We start from the raw sequence: 16,945 nt of genomic DNA on the forward strand, positions 1-16,945 counted from the left end.
ATCATGAAAATTTGGCAAACTTTAGAAAATGGACATCTTTCTTATAGGCACTCACAATGCTTCATACAGCAAACCAATTCAAAACCTGCATTTGGGGTTATAATAACAGTAGGAACTTGCCTTCTATTTCTACAATGTTCAGATCAATATTTGTGGCAAACAGGCAGATTGAAATATCACTGTGGTAGTTCTAGCTGGAACGGTGAAATGTTGAATGTTATTTCATGCCCAAAATGAGCCATTCAGTTATTCATTGGCATTGGTAAAAGATAGGTGGAGAGCCTGGGTTGATAGTGTGTGATACCTTCAAGCCTGAAAAGCAAATGAGAGAGACAATAAAGGAAATCAAGAAGTCGTGATTAGCTGATACCAAGCTTAGATTTTAACAGCCTCTAGACTTGAGAGGAAAGGAAAATTAAGAGAGAGAAGGGGTTCTGCAGTTCTGAGGTGCTGAGAAAGCTTGAGTTTGAGTAGGAAACTGTGGGATGATTCTTGATTTAGAAATAGTGAGGATACAAAGAGAAGGAAGGACATGTGAAATAGCAAACTTTGAGCTTTGGTAAAAACAAAAGCAGACAGTTAAGTGGAGCAAAATGGGGATCTTTTTCTAGTATCACGCCCAGAACCAGGATGTGTTGTATGACTATTATTAAGTAGACAGCATCACTCCCACTTGCAGAACTTGCTTCTGCAGCATTATTTCTTAATGATTCACAGATATTTGAGGTGATTGCAGATATTTGAGGTGATTGCAGAACAGTATCTGAAGAGCATATTGTTCAAGAGTCAATGAAATTTCTCTTCTATTTCATTCACAGTTCAATCTTTTCAACTACTGTACGCTTGGTAGAGTACTTTATCGTAGACTGTTCTCATGATGTTAATTATGTTCTTATCCTCTTCTTCAGAGGGATACCCCTGCGGCTGGAACAGAATGACAGTGATGACAATGACGATTGTGAAATACATCAAGAAAGGCAAACAGGACCTTACTTCCTCCACCACTGTTAAAAAAATCTCATCACCTCCCCCTGGACCCCCACCCCAGCTAACTAACATGACTGCCACATTCTCAGGCTCATCACAATAATCAAAGTCCTTCACGTTAACATCATTACCAATATCACTCTGCAGCACATTATAGATGCAGAGAAAAACAAAACAAAATCTAAGTGCCTGACCCCATATGTGTAGACCGACAGGCTTGGATAACTGGCAGAGTGTTTGCTAATTAAAAGTTTCAGGTTCGGAAAACAATTATTTCCTTGCAGTGCAACTACGACGATGTGAACTGTAGGTGTCTCAGCCCAAGATAAGGTTTGATCCAACACTCCCTAACAGCATGTGATTGAAGCCCGGAGTGATTATATTTCGCTTCTTTTTGCTGTGTTTATTTTATCAGGTACAGCAAGTTTCTACTAACAAAAGTGCAATTTCTGTCATTTTCAAAACCAATCTGTATTTTCAGAGAAAAATTTGCTTGTTAGTCCAAATCAACCTCCTCACAGTCATGTTAGGACAGAGCAGTGCCAGTGAAAGCTTATTTGATATTGTCGCCTAAAAAAAATGAGTGTAATTATTTCAGATGTCTCCTTTGAACTTTAACATTAAATTGTCAGATCATCTGCACATTTAGACATTTATTGAGGAGGTACTGTCATTTAATTGCAAAAAAAAGTTCCATTTTGAAATTTGAAAACTGCAATATAAAATCAAGAACATGATGTTTCACTGAACTTATTTTGCAGTTTTATTTCCATTATACATGAGACATTTTGTTCTTTCAAGCTGCCAAGAATCATTGTCAAATATGTATGTTAAAATGTTAAAACTTTTGTTACTGCATTGCTTTGGGCTTTTTACTGAAAATGAAAATAAATAGTTAAATTATTGCTTAAAGGTCTGGTTCTTATTTTTTTGAACATAATCAAGTAAACTGTTACATATAGGAATATAGGAACCGGCAGAGATCATTCAACTGCTCGAGACTGTTCCATTATTCACTCACCTTATGGCTGATCTATACCTTAACACTATTTATCCAACTTTCATCCATATCCCTTCATACTTTTACCTACCAAAAATCAATCAATCTCTGTTTTCAAAATTTGAATTGATGCAGGCTTTTCAAGGAGAGAGTTCCATATTCACTAAACTTTTAGAGAAAAAGTGCCTCCTGATTTCCATCCTTAATGGTGTAGCTTTAACTTTTGCCACCTTGTTCTGGATTTCCACAACAGAAGAAATATTTTCTATGTATCTACTCTAGCGACTCACTATTATTTTAATTAAGTTATAGGGCTAAACATTGTTTTGTGCCATTTCTCGGGTGTGAGGGTTGCGATTTGCGATCTGCCCATACCAGTTATGACAGAGGTAGGTAGTATGGAAATTTGGTGCTGCCACCTCATTTGCCTGATTGTACTGCAGGGCCTAGCATCTGCTGCACTTCTGGTTGCCTCTGCACTCAACAGGGAGCCAAGCAGTGCATACTAATAGTACCGAGTGCACCAGCTTTCTGTTTTTAAAGGCAGTCTGTCCTTCTTAAAGGGAAGTTGCACCGTATTATAGGACACTGCTATTACTGCTGCAATTCTAAACAAGGAAAATGGAAAATCAGCATGCAACTGCAGGTGCTGGTGCCATATTTAAGATGCTACCAGCATGCATTCAGTCTTGCCTGTATGGAAATAAAACCTTCTGAATGCCCTTTGTTCACCCTGGACCTTGTCAGCTGCTTGTGCTGGACCCTGGACCCATGTCTGCTGCTGTGCTACCTAATAGGCAAGGTGCTAATTGTGAGCCTGCACTGACCATGACTGAAAGAAGACCCCAGTTGGCTCCACGGTTTAGTGACTCCTCCCTGCAAGTTCTCCTCCAGGCTGCAAGGGCAAGGTAAGAGGTCCTCTTTCCTAGGGACAGGAGAAGGAGTCCTGCCCGCCTGACCAAGCAAGTCTGGACGGCAGCTGTGGGAACACACCTAGGACATGGATCTAGTGCAGGAAGCGGGTCACTGACCTCATCTTTGCTGCTAAGGTGAAAACTGCAAACACTTTGGACCCTTTAGGCATTGCATGTAGCTCAATGAGAGGGTTGCGGTTGTTTTCCAGGGAGTGGCCACCCAGTCATGTTCATTGGGGAAGGGCAGCAGTACATGATGCCTGTGGTTGGGCTGCATCTCAGTGAATGGCAGTTGTTGTTAAACCCCACACAGTCCCTCGAGAGGGCCGCATGCAGGAGGCATATATATGCCCCCATCATGGCCAGCTGGACAATGACAGCAGAGCTCTGGGGCTTTTCCCTGTTGGGAGACTAGTTTTGTTCATCATGTTTCTGCAGGAGAAGACAGCAAATAATAGGAAGGAGTGTGCCAAGACCAACAGTGGAGTGCCTTATCTCCATTTCCTCACCCCAGTGGAGGTGGAGGCCATGGAATTGGCAGGGCAGAAAAGCAGCCGCACCATAGCTGATGGCAAGGCAGGGGCACTCACCCAAAAGAGTGAGTGAGCATCTCCTGGGGCACAAGGGTGTAACTGGTATCAAAAAGCCGTGCTGCACATGTGATCACCATTGCATCAATGGAGAAGCACAGTTGGAGTGGTTGGAATGGCATGATGGGCTGACCCTAATCCTTCAATATTTATGATTTATCATGCAGGTCAAGATGAATGGCAAGAGAGAGGAGCTGAAGAAGTTGTGACACAGTCAGCCATCTCTGAGGAGGAGGAGGGAGCCTCAGAGGATGCACCGTCGCATCATTTCCCCGCACCCTCCACCAGCGCAAATATTCTCATGTCAGTGGGCAGCCACTTGTGTTCAGATTTAGGCACACAACCTGGTGAGCACAACATGGATGCACCTGGCAGCTTACGGAGGCTGTGATGCCCAGTGGTGGCAGTCGGGGGACCGTGGGAGGCCAGGCCCATGCTGAACACCAGGCTGACAAAAGGCCTCTGGTGTCAGTGGCAACACAGGAAATGCTCCAGATGCAACAAGAGGTGAGGCAGCATCTGGCAGAGATGCCAGAGGATCTATGTATACAAGCGTGAATGATGAAGGAGTCCATCTAGGCCTTGGATGCTACACTGTCTCTGCTGATTACGCATCTGGCTTCCTCCATTGAGCAATTAACAACTCTCATGGAGAGTCAGATCCAACAAACCAATCAGTGGCTGCTGAAGATGCACGCAGTCCTGCACTCCATCGCTTTGTCCATGAGCTCCAGTCAGCGGTGGCAAGGTGTGAGGGGAACATGGCAGCTGGAGTCTCCATCAGGCCCACGTCCCTCTCAGGTCAACAGCGAGGTACAAGTGTGCCTTCTAAGTGAAGAGGAGTGACTGCCTCCTGCAACTGGGGATTCCTCTCAGGGTGCTCTCGGTGTGGGCAGCGGCTCCAACGACCCTCTGCAGTGACACCAGTGCCTCCATCATCCCTGCCCACAGAGGGGGTACCTGCACATTTACAGGAGGCCCTCAGTGTGCCAGTGCCCTACTGACCTCAGGCAGCCAGAGGACAGGCAACAAGGTTATCTCAAGCCAGGGGGCAGCAAGGTCAGCAGTCTGCCTCTACCTCAGCTGACAGCACAGGGGGAGCACCATGTAAGAGCACCTGGAAAAGAATTATGAAGAACATTTAGATGCAGTTGGGATCAGGGGTGAAGATGGAGTTGAATTGGGTAGTCATGTGTTTGGTGAGTCACGGAATAAAATGATGTTCATTCACAATGCTCCTTCCTATAGTTGATGCTCTTTGGGACTTCATTTAAATCCTTCCTCCCAAGGGGCTGGAAGTGAGGGACCAAGCCCCGAGCGCTCAATGCTTCGGCTTTGCCACTGTGTGAAGTGCACCTGGGTGCTGCAGTGCAGAAGGAAGGAGGTGACAACAGGGCTGCTTAAAGGTATGACTTCATTGTTGCAGTTCCAGAAGGTGGCAAGACTCAAAAGAAACTTGACTGTATAATGGCATCTCTGCCTCCCTTGTGCGTATCTCATGGCGCCATTCCTGCTGTGCCGGGGGTCCTTCATCTGTCACTGCCTGGGCAGCATTCTCCTTCACATTCTCATCATCGGGGGAGGCATCTCTGTCCACGATATCCTCAATGGGCAATGCTGGGGCATATTGAATGTTTCCGGAACGATCTGGGCACTTGAATCTCATCTTGAGTAGAGCAATAGCCTGCTCGATGGTCACTCGGGTTGACCTGTGGCAGGTGTTGTACCTCTCCTCTGCATCCATGTGTGGGTTCCTTACAGGTGTCAGTAGCCATGCCCTCAGTGGGTAGCCCTTGTCTCCAAGGATCTATCCCTGAAGGTGTGCAGAGGTCAGAAAACTTCTGGCACCTGGGACTGCTGACGTATGTAGATGTCGTGGCTGTTTCCCGGGAATTGTGCACACCCCAGTAGGATCTGCTTGTGGTGGTCGTAGTCCAGTTACACATTGAGGAAATGGAAGCCCTTCCACTTAATTAAGACAGCAGGCTGGTCAATGGGAGCCTTAATGCCCTAATGCATGCAGTTATGACTCCCTGCAGTGGGGCATTCCAGTGATTGCCCCAAATCCATTGTCCTCTCAGCTCGACTGTTAGCATTGGTGCGGAAGTGCACATAGTCACCTGTCCTCCTGAACAGGCATTGGTGACCTCCTTGATACATTGATGTGCCGCAGACTGGAAGATTCCATATTTCCAGTGGTCGCCTGGAATGATCTGGTGGCATAGAAATTCAGTGCCATGGTGACCTTCAGTGACACTGGCATTGGATCCCCACCAAGTTCCGTGGGGCTCAGCTCATCCTGCATCATGTCACATAGATCATTGATGGTCACCCTGGAGAGGTGCCAGTGTTCGAAAACACTCCCTCTCCTACATCTGCTGGTAGACACTCTCTGGAGAGTAGCTTCTTCTGCCTGCAGGAGGCAGCTAGCGTCCCCCCCTGCATCCTCCTCCAGTCTCCTGTTCCCCGGGCTGGCCCTTCTGTGTACCCCCAAACTGCAGTGGTGCCCCTGCTGGTTCATGCTCCTCTTTCCCTCTTTAATGCTCCTCCTCCTCAACTGGGGCCTTGAAATCAGGATGAATGAAGCCCATGAGAGGTTGACTCTCCTTGAGCGCAAGGCCTTCAAGGCATGCGGGCTCCCCCACCCGCTTCCTCTCATTTGTGGCCTCCGATGAGGTGACATTGCCCTGATGGCACCTTCGTATGGCTCCCCTGCAGTGCTGGTACCTTGGCCACCACTCCTAACACTGCTTCCCAATGCCAGCACCCACCTCCCCCCCACCCTTCCTACCAAGAGATTCTACCTCACCCGATGGTTTCCCAGAGAAGCCAAAACTGAGCTCCCATCTACTTGTCACCTTCTTTCACCAGGTGAGGCCCTGAAACCCTGTGATCCCCATGCACCATCAGTTAAATGCAAAATGGACAATAAAATTACTGTCTATTGGACTGGTAAGAACCTTTAATTGCCTTCCCGCTGCGTGGATGTGTGAAGTCCACCCTCCATGTCGGCCGCCTACAGTAAAATCCGGAAGGGACAGCATGACGTTGGACTTCTTGTCCGATGGCTTTTGTCCCTATTTTATGCCCCCCTGCCTCCGTTTCTGTCTCAAATATTCCCTTATAATTCAGCCCCTCAAGTATATTAGCTAATGGCACAGACTTTGCAGTCAGTGGGAAAGCGATGGCGCTCGCTGCTGACATCAACCTAAATTACCCACTTACTTCATGCAATTGTTGTGCTGAGAATTTCATTTGGAAGGCCTGCAGGCCCCAGCATAGCTTGGCAGTGCTCCCTAATGGGAGCATAAAGGACAGATCATGTGATGCAGTGAATAGAAGCCGCAGAACCTGTCAAAACTAAACTACTGCAATACCTGTCATAACAAAAACATGTTAAAAAGTCATTGGAACTAAAAAACAATTAAAAGTCAGGTAAATGAAAGCAGAATCATGTTAAAAAGTCAAACATGTTTACATATTTTAAAGAAGTCAGATAAATAATATCAGAATCATATTAAGAAGTCAATTCCATTAATTAATTTAAAAAGTTAAATATACAGAATTCGCCCTCCCCCCTGCCAATCCTCCACAACTGTTTTGAAAGTTGAAATGCCTTCCAGTACCGGTGCTTCCTTTGGCCCAGATTTTGTCATTATTTGCAACTCTGGAGCTTCTTTCCAACTGGGAACATCAGCTCTAAAATATTGTGATGGGAAAACTTTGCTGTACGTGGACAATTAACCAAATTCTCACCAGCACCATTTCTGCCTTGTTAATCTTGGCATTGGTGTGTTAAAGAGAGAATCCTCTGGAGCAGAGCAGAATGGCCCACTGCAACTTCAGGAATTCCAGGCTATTGTGCTGGCACTTTCACTGGTGTAATGACAGACAGCTTCACTGTCACTAGCAAAGCAAAATCTAGACTAATATAAAATTGTATAATCCATCACTCAAGTGAAAAGAAGAAAAGCAATAATAATCTAGAGAATTTGTTTTCTTTATCTATCATCTGACTGCCAGCAATATTGAAACAGAATCCCTGGACCTACTGCTATGATAATAACATTCATACAGCTGATCAACTGAGCACAAATGGACAGATCAAGAGCTGCTTCAAAGACCCTCAATCATGAAGCTTCTAACATAATATTCACATCAAATCCAATAGTTCAGAGCAGGCTAAAAATATATGGGAAGACTGGGCAAGTGGTAAGGTTTGTATTACGAAGGTCTTCTCTCCCCTCCCTCTCTCCACTTAGATTCTTTTAAAATGCATGAATACAATCCATCCAGACATGGGGTTTTATCGGCTTTGAGTTTAATGAGTTTACTTAATACGTCCTTGCATATTTTAAATGCACTTAACCTCATTACTCATCTCATCATTCAATGTCATGTTTACCACTTTTATCTCTCTGGCAAATACAGAAGCAAAATAATTGTTTAATATTTCTGCCCTCTGTCTATTGTTACGTGTGGTATCCGATCTATCCCAAAATGGTCCTATTCCCATCCCAGACTTCTTTTTTTGTTGATGTGCCTGTAAAATATTTTAATTTTTTTATGTTCCTTGATGATTTAATTTCATAATTCCTCTTTGCCTTCCTAATAGTTTTTTTTTTGGACTTCTCTCCTACTCTCTTCATTCTATTGTCATGTAGACCCTCCCCCCACAGCTGCCAAGAATGAGGCATGTTAATTTTGCCATAAGAACATTGATTTTAAACTAGTTGCTGGAGGGAGGAAATGACTTGTTAAACAGATCAGCCGTGGCTGGATAAAACATTTGCATACTGACCGACGGCGCTTTGAGGGACAAAGGGGCTATTCCCTGCTCCAATTTAACACATTTTGAGCACCAGGTATTGTGTGTAAGAAGAGACATTCCAGGGCTGGCTAAGACAAGAGAATCCACAAACAGACGTGTTCAGACCAGCTAGTTACGTTATTAACCTGCTTGGAAACCTTGTTTTTTTCAGAATTGTACAAAGAGTTTGAACAGAGAAAGACTGTTTGCTCCTGAACTGAGAAGACCTCTCCTGTCTGCTCCCATCTCTTTCTCACAAGCCTCTGGACCCACTGAAGGCACATGAACCTCAAGAGAGAAAAGTCTCCTACAACGAACAAGGTTTAAGAAGAATACTGGGCCCCAACGAAAAGCAAGACCTCCCTACAATCAAGGACTCTACAGCAAACTCAAAGAACAGTAACCAAAACCATAAATTGCCTCATACTTTTCCACTTTATTTCTTCTGCTCTTTTCTGTCTCTACAAGCATATGTGGATCGCGTATGCATGCTAGTGTGGGTGCGCTGCGTATCCATAGACATTAACCGAATTAGAGTTTAAGTTTAATAATGTTCAACTTTTTTTCTGTTAAACCTAAGAAAACCTGTTTGGCTAGTTTCTTTGTCTTATAATTGGAATTTAGTGAACAAGGATTCACTAAGAGGGAGCTAAAAAAACAGAGTGTTTAAAATTAAACCCTGTTATGGTAAGACCAGGTGAAGGCTGAGACGGAACCTGGATCCCTTTCTCGCCTGGTCGTAATAGAAATTTTAACACTCTCTTATCATGCACTCCTCTGCTGTCTATGTGCTTAATTTATGCCTCTTTCCTAACCCTCACTTGCTTCCTTATGCTTTTTTTTCATCCACTAGGCTCACTAGTGTCTAGTTTGTTCTTTCTTTTCAGTGGAATATATTTTTTCTGTACTCTGTTGAACACCATTTTAAATGTTTCCCATTGTTGTTCCCAAATTCTATTCTCAGCCCCTCAAAATCAGCTTTTTGACAATCTGTCAACTTATTTTTTGTCATACTTATGTCTTTCTCTGTTATTACGAACATACATACAAATTAAGAGCTGAAGTAGGCCATTCAGCCCCTCTAGCCTGCTCTGCCATTCAATAGGATCATGGCTGATCAGTTTCTGTCTCGAATTCCATACTCCCATCTACCCCTGATTACCTTTGATTCCCTTGCCTAACAAGAATCTATCTACCTCCTTAAAAAATATTCAATGACCCCACCTCCAACACCTTCTGAGGCAGAGAGTTCTAAAGTCACACGACCGTGTGAGAGAAAAAGATTCTCCTCATCTCTGTCCCAAAATGGTGACCCCTAATTGTAAAACAGTGCCCCCTAGTTCTGGACTCACCCACAAGAGGAAACATCCTTTCCACATCCACTTTGTAAGGACCTTTCAGGATCTTATATACTTCAATCAAGTCTCCCCTCACTCTTCTAAACTGCAGTGAAAACAGGCCCAGTCTGTCCAACCTTCCCTCATAAGACAACCCGCTCATTCCGGGTATCAATGTAGTAAACCTCCTCTGAACCACCTCTAATGCATTTACATCCTTCCTTAAATAAGGAGACCAAAACTGCCCACAGTATTTGAGATGTGGTCTCACCAATACTCTGTATAACTGAAGCATAACATCCTTACTTTTATTTTCAATTCCTCTCATAATAAAGGACAGCATTCCATGAGCCTTCTTTATTACTTACTGTACTGCATACTCACTTTTTTGTGACTCATGCACTAGAACACCTAGGTCCCTCTGCATTTCGGAATTCTGCAGTCATTCTCCATTTAAGTAATACACTGCTTTTTTATTCTTCCTGCCAAAGTGGATGACTTCACACTTTCCCACATTATACTCCATCTGCCAGATTTTTGCCCACTCATTGAATCTATCCATATCAGTCTGTAACCCCTTTATGTCTTCTACATGACATACTTTCCGACCTATCTTTGTGTCATCTGCAAATTTAGCTACCATGCCATCACTTTCCTTATCTAAGACATTGATATAAATTGTAAAAAGTTGAGGCCCCAGCATAGACCCCTGTGGGACTCCACTCGTCACATCCTGCCAATCAGAAAAGGACTCTTTATGCATTATGTCTGTTTTCTGCCGGTCAACCAATCTTCTATCAATGATAATATGTCACCCCCTACACCATGAGCTCCTACTTTGTGCAATAACCTTTCATGTCAAATGCCTTCTGGAAATTCAAGTACAGTACATCCATGGGCTTGCCTTTATCCGCGGCGCAGGTTACTCCTTCAAAGAACTCCAATAAATAGGTTAAACATGATTTCCCTTTCACAAAACCATACTGACTATTCCCGATTACTTTGAGTTTTTCTATAGCCTCCTTAATGATCAATTCTAATGCCTTCCTCACAAAAGACGTCAAGCTAACAGGCCTATAGTTACTTGTTTTCTGCCTACCTCCACTTCTTGAATAGAGGGGTTATATTTACGACTTTCCAGTCCGATGGAACCTTTCCAGAATCTAGCGAATTTTGAAAAATTAACACCAACGCATCCACTACCTCACTAGCTACCTAGGAGACTTAAGACCCTAGGATGAAGTCCATCAGGACCCAGGGACTTGTCAGCCCGCAGCTCCATCAATAAAAACTTTTACTATCCGTGTTTACATTTCTAGCTAGCTTCCTTTCATACTCTAATTTCTTTCTTCTGATTAACCATTCTCTGCCATTCTTTATATTCTGACCAATCACCTAATCTGCCATTCATCTTTGCACAATTATATGCTTTTTCCTTAAGTTGGATGCTTTTCTTAATTTCCTTAGTTAACCACAGATGCTGGCTCTCCCCTTAGAATTTTTCATTATAGTAGGAATATAATTATTCTGAGTATTCTGAAATATCCCTTTAAATGTTTGTCACTGCTTCTCTATTGATCTATCTCTTAGCCTAGTAACTCAAATCACTTCAGCTAGCTCAGATGTCATGATCGCATAATTGCCCAAACTGGATGTAAAATTCAATCATATTGTGGTCACTGCTAGCTAGAGGTGCCTTTACTCTGAAGTCATTAATTAATCCTGTCACATTACACAATACCAAGTCTAATATAACCTGCTCTCTGGCTGGTTCCAGAATGTGCTGCTCTAAGAAACTATCTCAAAAGCATTCTGTCAACTCCTCATCTAAGCTACTATTGCCGATCTGATTTTTCCAGTTTATATGTAGATTAAAATCACCCATGATTATTCCTGTCCCTTTATCACAAGCATCCAATATTTCTTCCTGTATAATTCATCCTACATTGTGGTTACTGTTAGGGTGCCTATAGACCACTCCCACTGGTGACTTCTTTCCTCTACTATTCCTCATCTCCACCCAAACCAATTCTATATCCTGATCTCCTGAACCAAGGTCAGCTTTAGCTATCGCACCAATGCCATCCTTGATTAACAATGCTACCCCTCCACCTTTACCAAGCTTCTTATTCTTCTTGAATGTCATATACCCCTCAATATTGAAGGTCCAATCCTGTCATCCTGCAGCCATGTCTCCGTAATGACTATCAGATTATATTTTTTTATTTCATTGTGCACTATCAGTTCATCTACTTTGTTATAAATGCTATGTACATTCAGATACAGAGCCTTTAGTTTTGTCTTTTTGCTATCTTTGTAATATATAGTCTTGACTATTGGTGTGTTCTTAAGGTTTTTCTCTCTGTCCCTTCCTGCCATTCTCTGACCTAAATTTCCCATATTACGGTTCTTCTCTCCTGTCTTGACTCTACCCCTTGGTTTGCTACAATTACCCAGTCTTGATCCCTGACCACCACCAACCTCACCCCCCTGCCCCCACCATGCTTAGTTTAAAGCCCTCTCTACTTCCCTAGTTATATGGTTTGCTAGAACACTGGTCCCAGCACAGGTCAGGTGCAGACTGTCCCAATGGTAAAGCCCCCACTTTCCCCAGTACTGGTGCCAGTGCCCCACAAACTGAAACCCACTTCTTCCACACCAGTCTTTGAGCCACATATTCATTTCACTAATCTTATGTGCCCTCTGCACATTGGCACGTGGTTCAGGTAATAATCCAGAGATTATCACCCTTGAAGTTCTGTTCTTCAATTTGGTGCCTAGCTCCTCATACTGTCTAAGCAGAACCTCTTTCCTAGTCCTACTTATGTCATTGGTACATACATGGACCACGACAACTGGATCCTCCCCCTCCAAGTTCCTGTCCAGGCCTGAGCAGATGTCCTGAACCCTGGCACCGGGTAGGCAACACAGCCTTCTGGTTTCACACTCTCGGCTGCTCAGAACAGTGTCAAACCCCCTCACTATACTGCCAATCTGTTATCCTTAATAAGTAGATCTACTCCGCCTCCTCTTTTCTCCTGTCTGTCTTTTCTAAATAAGTTATACCCTGCAATGTTTAATTCCAAGTCTGATTTTTCTGTAGTCATGTAATCGCTACAATGTCTGGTTCCTCCATGACTGCTTCCAGCTCCCCTGTTTTATTATGGACACTGTGTGAGTTTAACTCATTTTTAATAGCATTTGCTGTCACTTTAGGTACAACCACCTTTTCCCACTCTACAACTCGACTTACTCCCTTGCCATCGATGTCCTCCCTTTCTTTATTTTTTTCTATGCTCTCCTTCCTTGTTTTGTTTAAATTAGATCCCTCTCCCATTTGATGTTGAAATAAAATATATCTTAATATTATTTCTCAAATAGGCTGAAGAAAATCTGCCTTTTTAAGAATCCCGAATATCAATAATGGCATCTTGACTTTCTCCTATTTTGTTAAATTCACTTTCAGTTTTCTAATTTTGGGGGAGGAGGAAAGGAATGTCCTTTAGGGAAGGAAATCTGCTGTCCTTACATGGTCTGGCCTACACGTGACTTCAGACCCACAACAATGTGGTTGACTGTTAAAATGCCCTCTGAAATGGCCTAGCAAGCCGTTAAGTTCAAGGGCAATTAGGGATGGGCGATAAATGCTGGCCTCAGCAGTGATGCCCACATCCCACAAATGAATTTAAAAAAGGGAACGTTTTCTTTCAAAGGAAAAATCCAGAGCCAGTTTGTCACAGAAGAACTTGCTGTTATTTTAGTGTTAAGGTTATACAGCTTTTACAGGAACTGGAGGCTCATATAATGTCATTATTCAGTTGTAGATCAACAAAATGTGCACAATAATTTTTCCATGCTATGCTTTTAAATGAATGTTAAAATAGGTACTCAGTGAAATATATAATGCAGCAATAACTTAATGTAGAATTTGCAAAACCACAGTTTAAAAATAATTTACTGCAATAAAATATTTATTTTTGTCAGGAAGATCACATTTGAAGGAGTCTGCTGAAGCTGCGATAAATGAAAATAGATCCAAGCCAAACGCTCACCCAAAACAATGCATATGTATTAGATAAAATATTGGCTGCTTTTGAAAAGTATAATTGCTAACATCAGGCCACTTTGTTAAACCTGTGTTATTAACAGAAGATCTTATTTAATTAAGTCAACTTGAGAAATCATCAATTTATAATGTGGACATCACTGCTGCGGTAAATCAGACCAGTTCCACTAGATGGCAGCAGATGTCACAGTATCATCCCAGAGGAATCCTGATACTCAATATCCACCAGCATCAATGGCCCTGATAACCCCGAGGTACATTCAAAGCATAGGTGGTTCAATATTGTGTGGGAAAACCGGTAAGAAATTTTAGCATGTTAGTCTGTGGCATTTTAATGCATTTAGCACTTATAATGTTACTTCTGCTTATGGCAGCAGGTATGGTGCAAAACCCCTGACAAGATGGCAACTTAAGTATTTAAAGGGCCGATCCAACGATGGAATTTAGAGGACTTGGAATGCTTTGCATATATACAGCAATTATAGAAGATGGTCTCAGGATGCTGAAAGGCTGTGTCCTTCTTTAATGACACCTCGCTTAATGCACTGCTGGGAGCAGTGAAGAACCAGATTGGGACACTCTTCCCAGCAAAGGGAGGAAGAAACCTGCTGTTGCCACAAAAACCAAGGTTGGAATTGGCCAAGGAGGTCAGCAGCAGGAGCATTGTGCCACACTCCTGGATTCAGTGCAGGAAGTGCTTTAATGGTCTAACCCAGTCAGGAAAAGTGAGTACAGTTGCACATTCCCCTACATCCTGTTCTGCGCATCACCAGCCACCCATCTTTGCCTTGTCAAGCCTACTCCGTCACACCAGAGCCCATACCCACTTATCTCCCTTGCCTTTGTATCTAATTTCTCATATCCCCATTTATCAATCCACCACTGCCACTCACTCTGATCCTTTCTCAATTTCACGCCTCTCCCTGATAGTCACTGTCACCAAATACATTGCGTCCATTGGTTGAACAAATGCTATTATAATCTGTGGGTCTGTTCATCCCCATTATACCAGAAGAGAGTGCAAAACACAGAGGGCTGGGAGAGAACTGGAATCACAGTCACAGTTTAAAAATGAGCAACAGTAGAGAGTAATGGCAAGGGCAGTTTATGTCAGAAGGTGCAGCCCATCCAAACTCTGCTCAGCTTGACACAGATGCTGTGCCCCTCCAGCCATTGATGAAAAGAATAATCATTGAGGGGCAGGCCTTCATGCACACTGTCCATAATTGCACAGAGAATGATGGAAACCAGCTCAAACACGAGTGGGGTGATGTTGCAGGGATATGTTCTTCCCTTGATAAAGGGGCCTCCTCCATGGAATATCAATCACAGCAATCAACTGAGTCCATGCAGGCTTGGACCACAGCCATGCACACTCTGGATGCCAACATGTCTGGTGCTTTAAATAGGATGACAGATACATTAACCTTGGCCTACAGCACATCACTGATCTGAACCAAGCTGCTGTTCAGCAGCTGTCCCATGAGAGGGATAATGTTGAAAGGGGACCTGGAAGTGGGAACTCCAAGCAAAGCTCTCCCACTTCTCACTGTTGCTGCCTCTTCAGTCAATCTTCAACACACTGCCTCATCTCCAGATAGCCTCCCCTGCCTCTTCACAGCAATATTTTGGGGGGGGGGGCCCTTTGGACTCCAATACCCAGAGTTTGTCACCCAAGAGCATCTTTACAATTAGAGAAGGGATCTTAGCAGCCTGCCTCTACCTCTGCTCAAGCCATAGCGGTTTCACCATTTAGGAGTGGTGGGAAAAAGATTAAAGATTTGTAGTTGCACAAAGGTATGCAAATGGGTGTGCGAAAAATGTAAAGTTTCCATTATTTAGTACAATCATATACAATTTAGTTGTTTACACCACTTTCCCATGTTGCTCATTCTTGGTTGCTGGGTGACAAGCTGCTTTTTCCAGTAGTTTGTTGATGAATAAGTTGACATGAATTGATGGGGTCCAATGGAGATGTATTCAGGATTGATTTGTGTCAGTGGGATTGCAGTTACAGTGATGGAGAGTGATCATTGGATGTGATTGTTACATCAATCCAGTGGTGATAACTAGCTGAACCTTACAGCATGACGGGTAGCACGTGAGGAGCTCGTGCGGCGTTGAGGGTTGCCATCTTCCTCCTCTTTCCTACTTCCTCTTCCTTCTCCTCATATTCATCCACAGACAATGTGCTCTCAGTGCTTTTTTTCCTCCGGCAGCTCCAATTCTCACTGCTGTGCAATGTTGTGCAGAGCACAGCACACACGATCATTCTGGAGACCCTGATTGATGCTCACTGAGGGCTCCAGATCTGTCCAGGCACCTTGAGTATGCTGATCGCTTGCTCTTTGACACATCTCGTGGTTGCAAGGCTGTCGCTGTACCCCACTCTGACTTCATTGATTGGGTTTCTCATGAGTGTTATCAGCCAAATATAAAAGGAGTATGTATCCTTTGTCTCCTAGCAGCCACCCCTTAAGTTTGCTTGTAAGTCCAAAGAGGTCAGGAAGCTTCGACTGCTACAGAACGAAAGCGTCGTGGCAGCTCCCCAGTAATCTTGAACACATCTGCAGAAACACCATTTTGTGGGCATGCTCCAGCTGTACATTGATGCAGTTCAATTCCTTGCAATTTATGAATACTCCTGGTTGATCTGTGAGTATGCAGATTGAATAATGATGTTCATCACCTATGGAAAGCCAGCTGGAGCAGCAAGCCTTAGTGCCCGCTCATTCTGACTGGTGTCATCACTGTAAAAGTTGACATAATTTCTAGTCCTGGCAAACAAACCATCAGTGACCTGCCTCGATGGGGAGATTCTGGAAAATCTCTGCCAGATCCCTGGAAGGACCTGGAGGCAAACAAGTTGAGGGTAAAGGTCACGTTCACAGCCACTGGTAATGCACGGCCACCATGTCCAGCAGGGAGCAGGCCTTCTTCTAAGAGGCTTGCAGCTGTCTTCCACTGCCTGATGCAACGATCTGAGCCTCCTGAGACACTGCTCTTCAGAGAGGTCAAGGAAGCTGAGCCTCTGCCTGTACACACTGTTACATGGGTGGTGCCCCCTGTGAGTTTAACGCATCTGCTACTCCCCTCTCTGCTACTCCCCTCTCTGCTACTCCCCTCTCTGCTGCTCCCCTCTCTGCTATGCCCCTCTGCTGCACTCCTGTCCACTATCTCCTCTCTGCTGTGCCCTCTCACTGCTGCTCCCCTCTCTGCTGTGCCCCACTCTGCTGTTCTA

The 16,945-nt window shown here is 43.9% G+C and overlaps 1 protein-coding gene across 1 annotated transcript in view; it reads left to right on the forward strand.

The window, feature by feature from the left end:
• Nucleotides 1-1,011, forward strand: part of neto1l (neuropilin (NRP) and tolloid (TLL)-like 1, like) — a 232,419-nt gene extending 231,408 nt beyond the window's left edge. The window contains exon 10 of the mRNA XM_068030977.1: nt 909-1,011. Coding sequence (XP_067887078.1) covers nt 909-1,011 — 103 coding nt within the window. The remainder of the gene's footprint in view (nt 1-908) is intronic.
• The last annotated feature ends 15,934 nt before the right edge of the window (nt 1,012-16,945 follow it).

Source organism: Heterodontus francisci, chromosome 5, assembly GCF_036365525.1.
Source record: "Heterodontus francisci isolate sHetFra1 chromosome 5, sHetFra1.hap1, whole genome shotgun sequence".
NCBI classification, from domain to species: Eukaryota; Metazoa; Chordata; class Chondrichthyes; order Heterodontiformes; family Heterodontidae; genus Heterodontus; species Heterodontus francisci.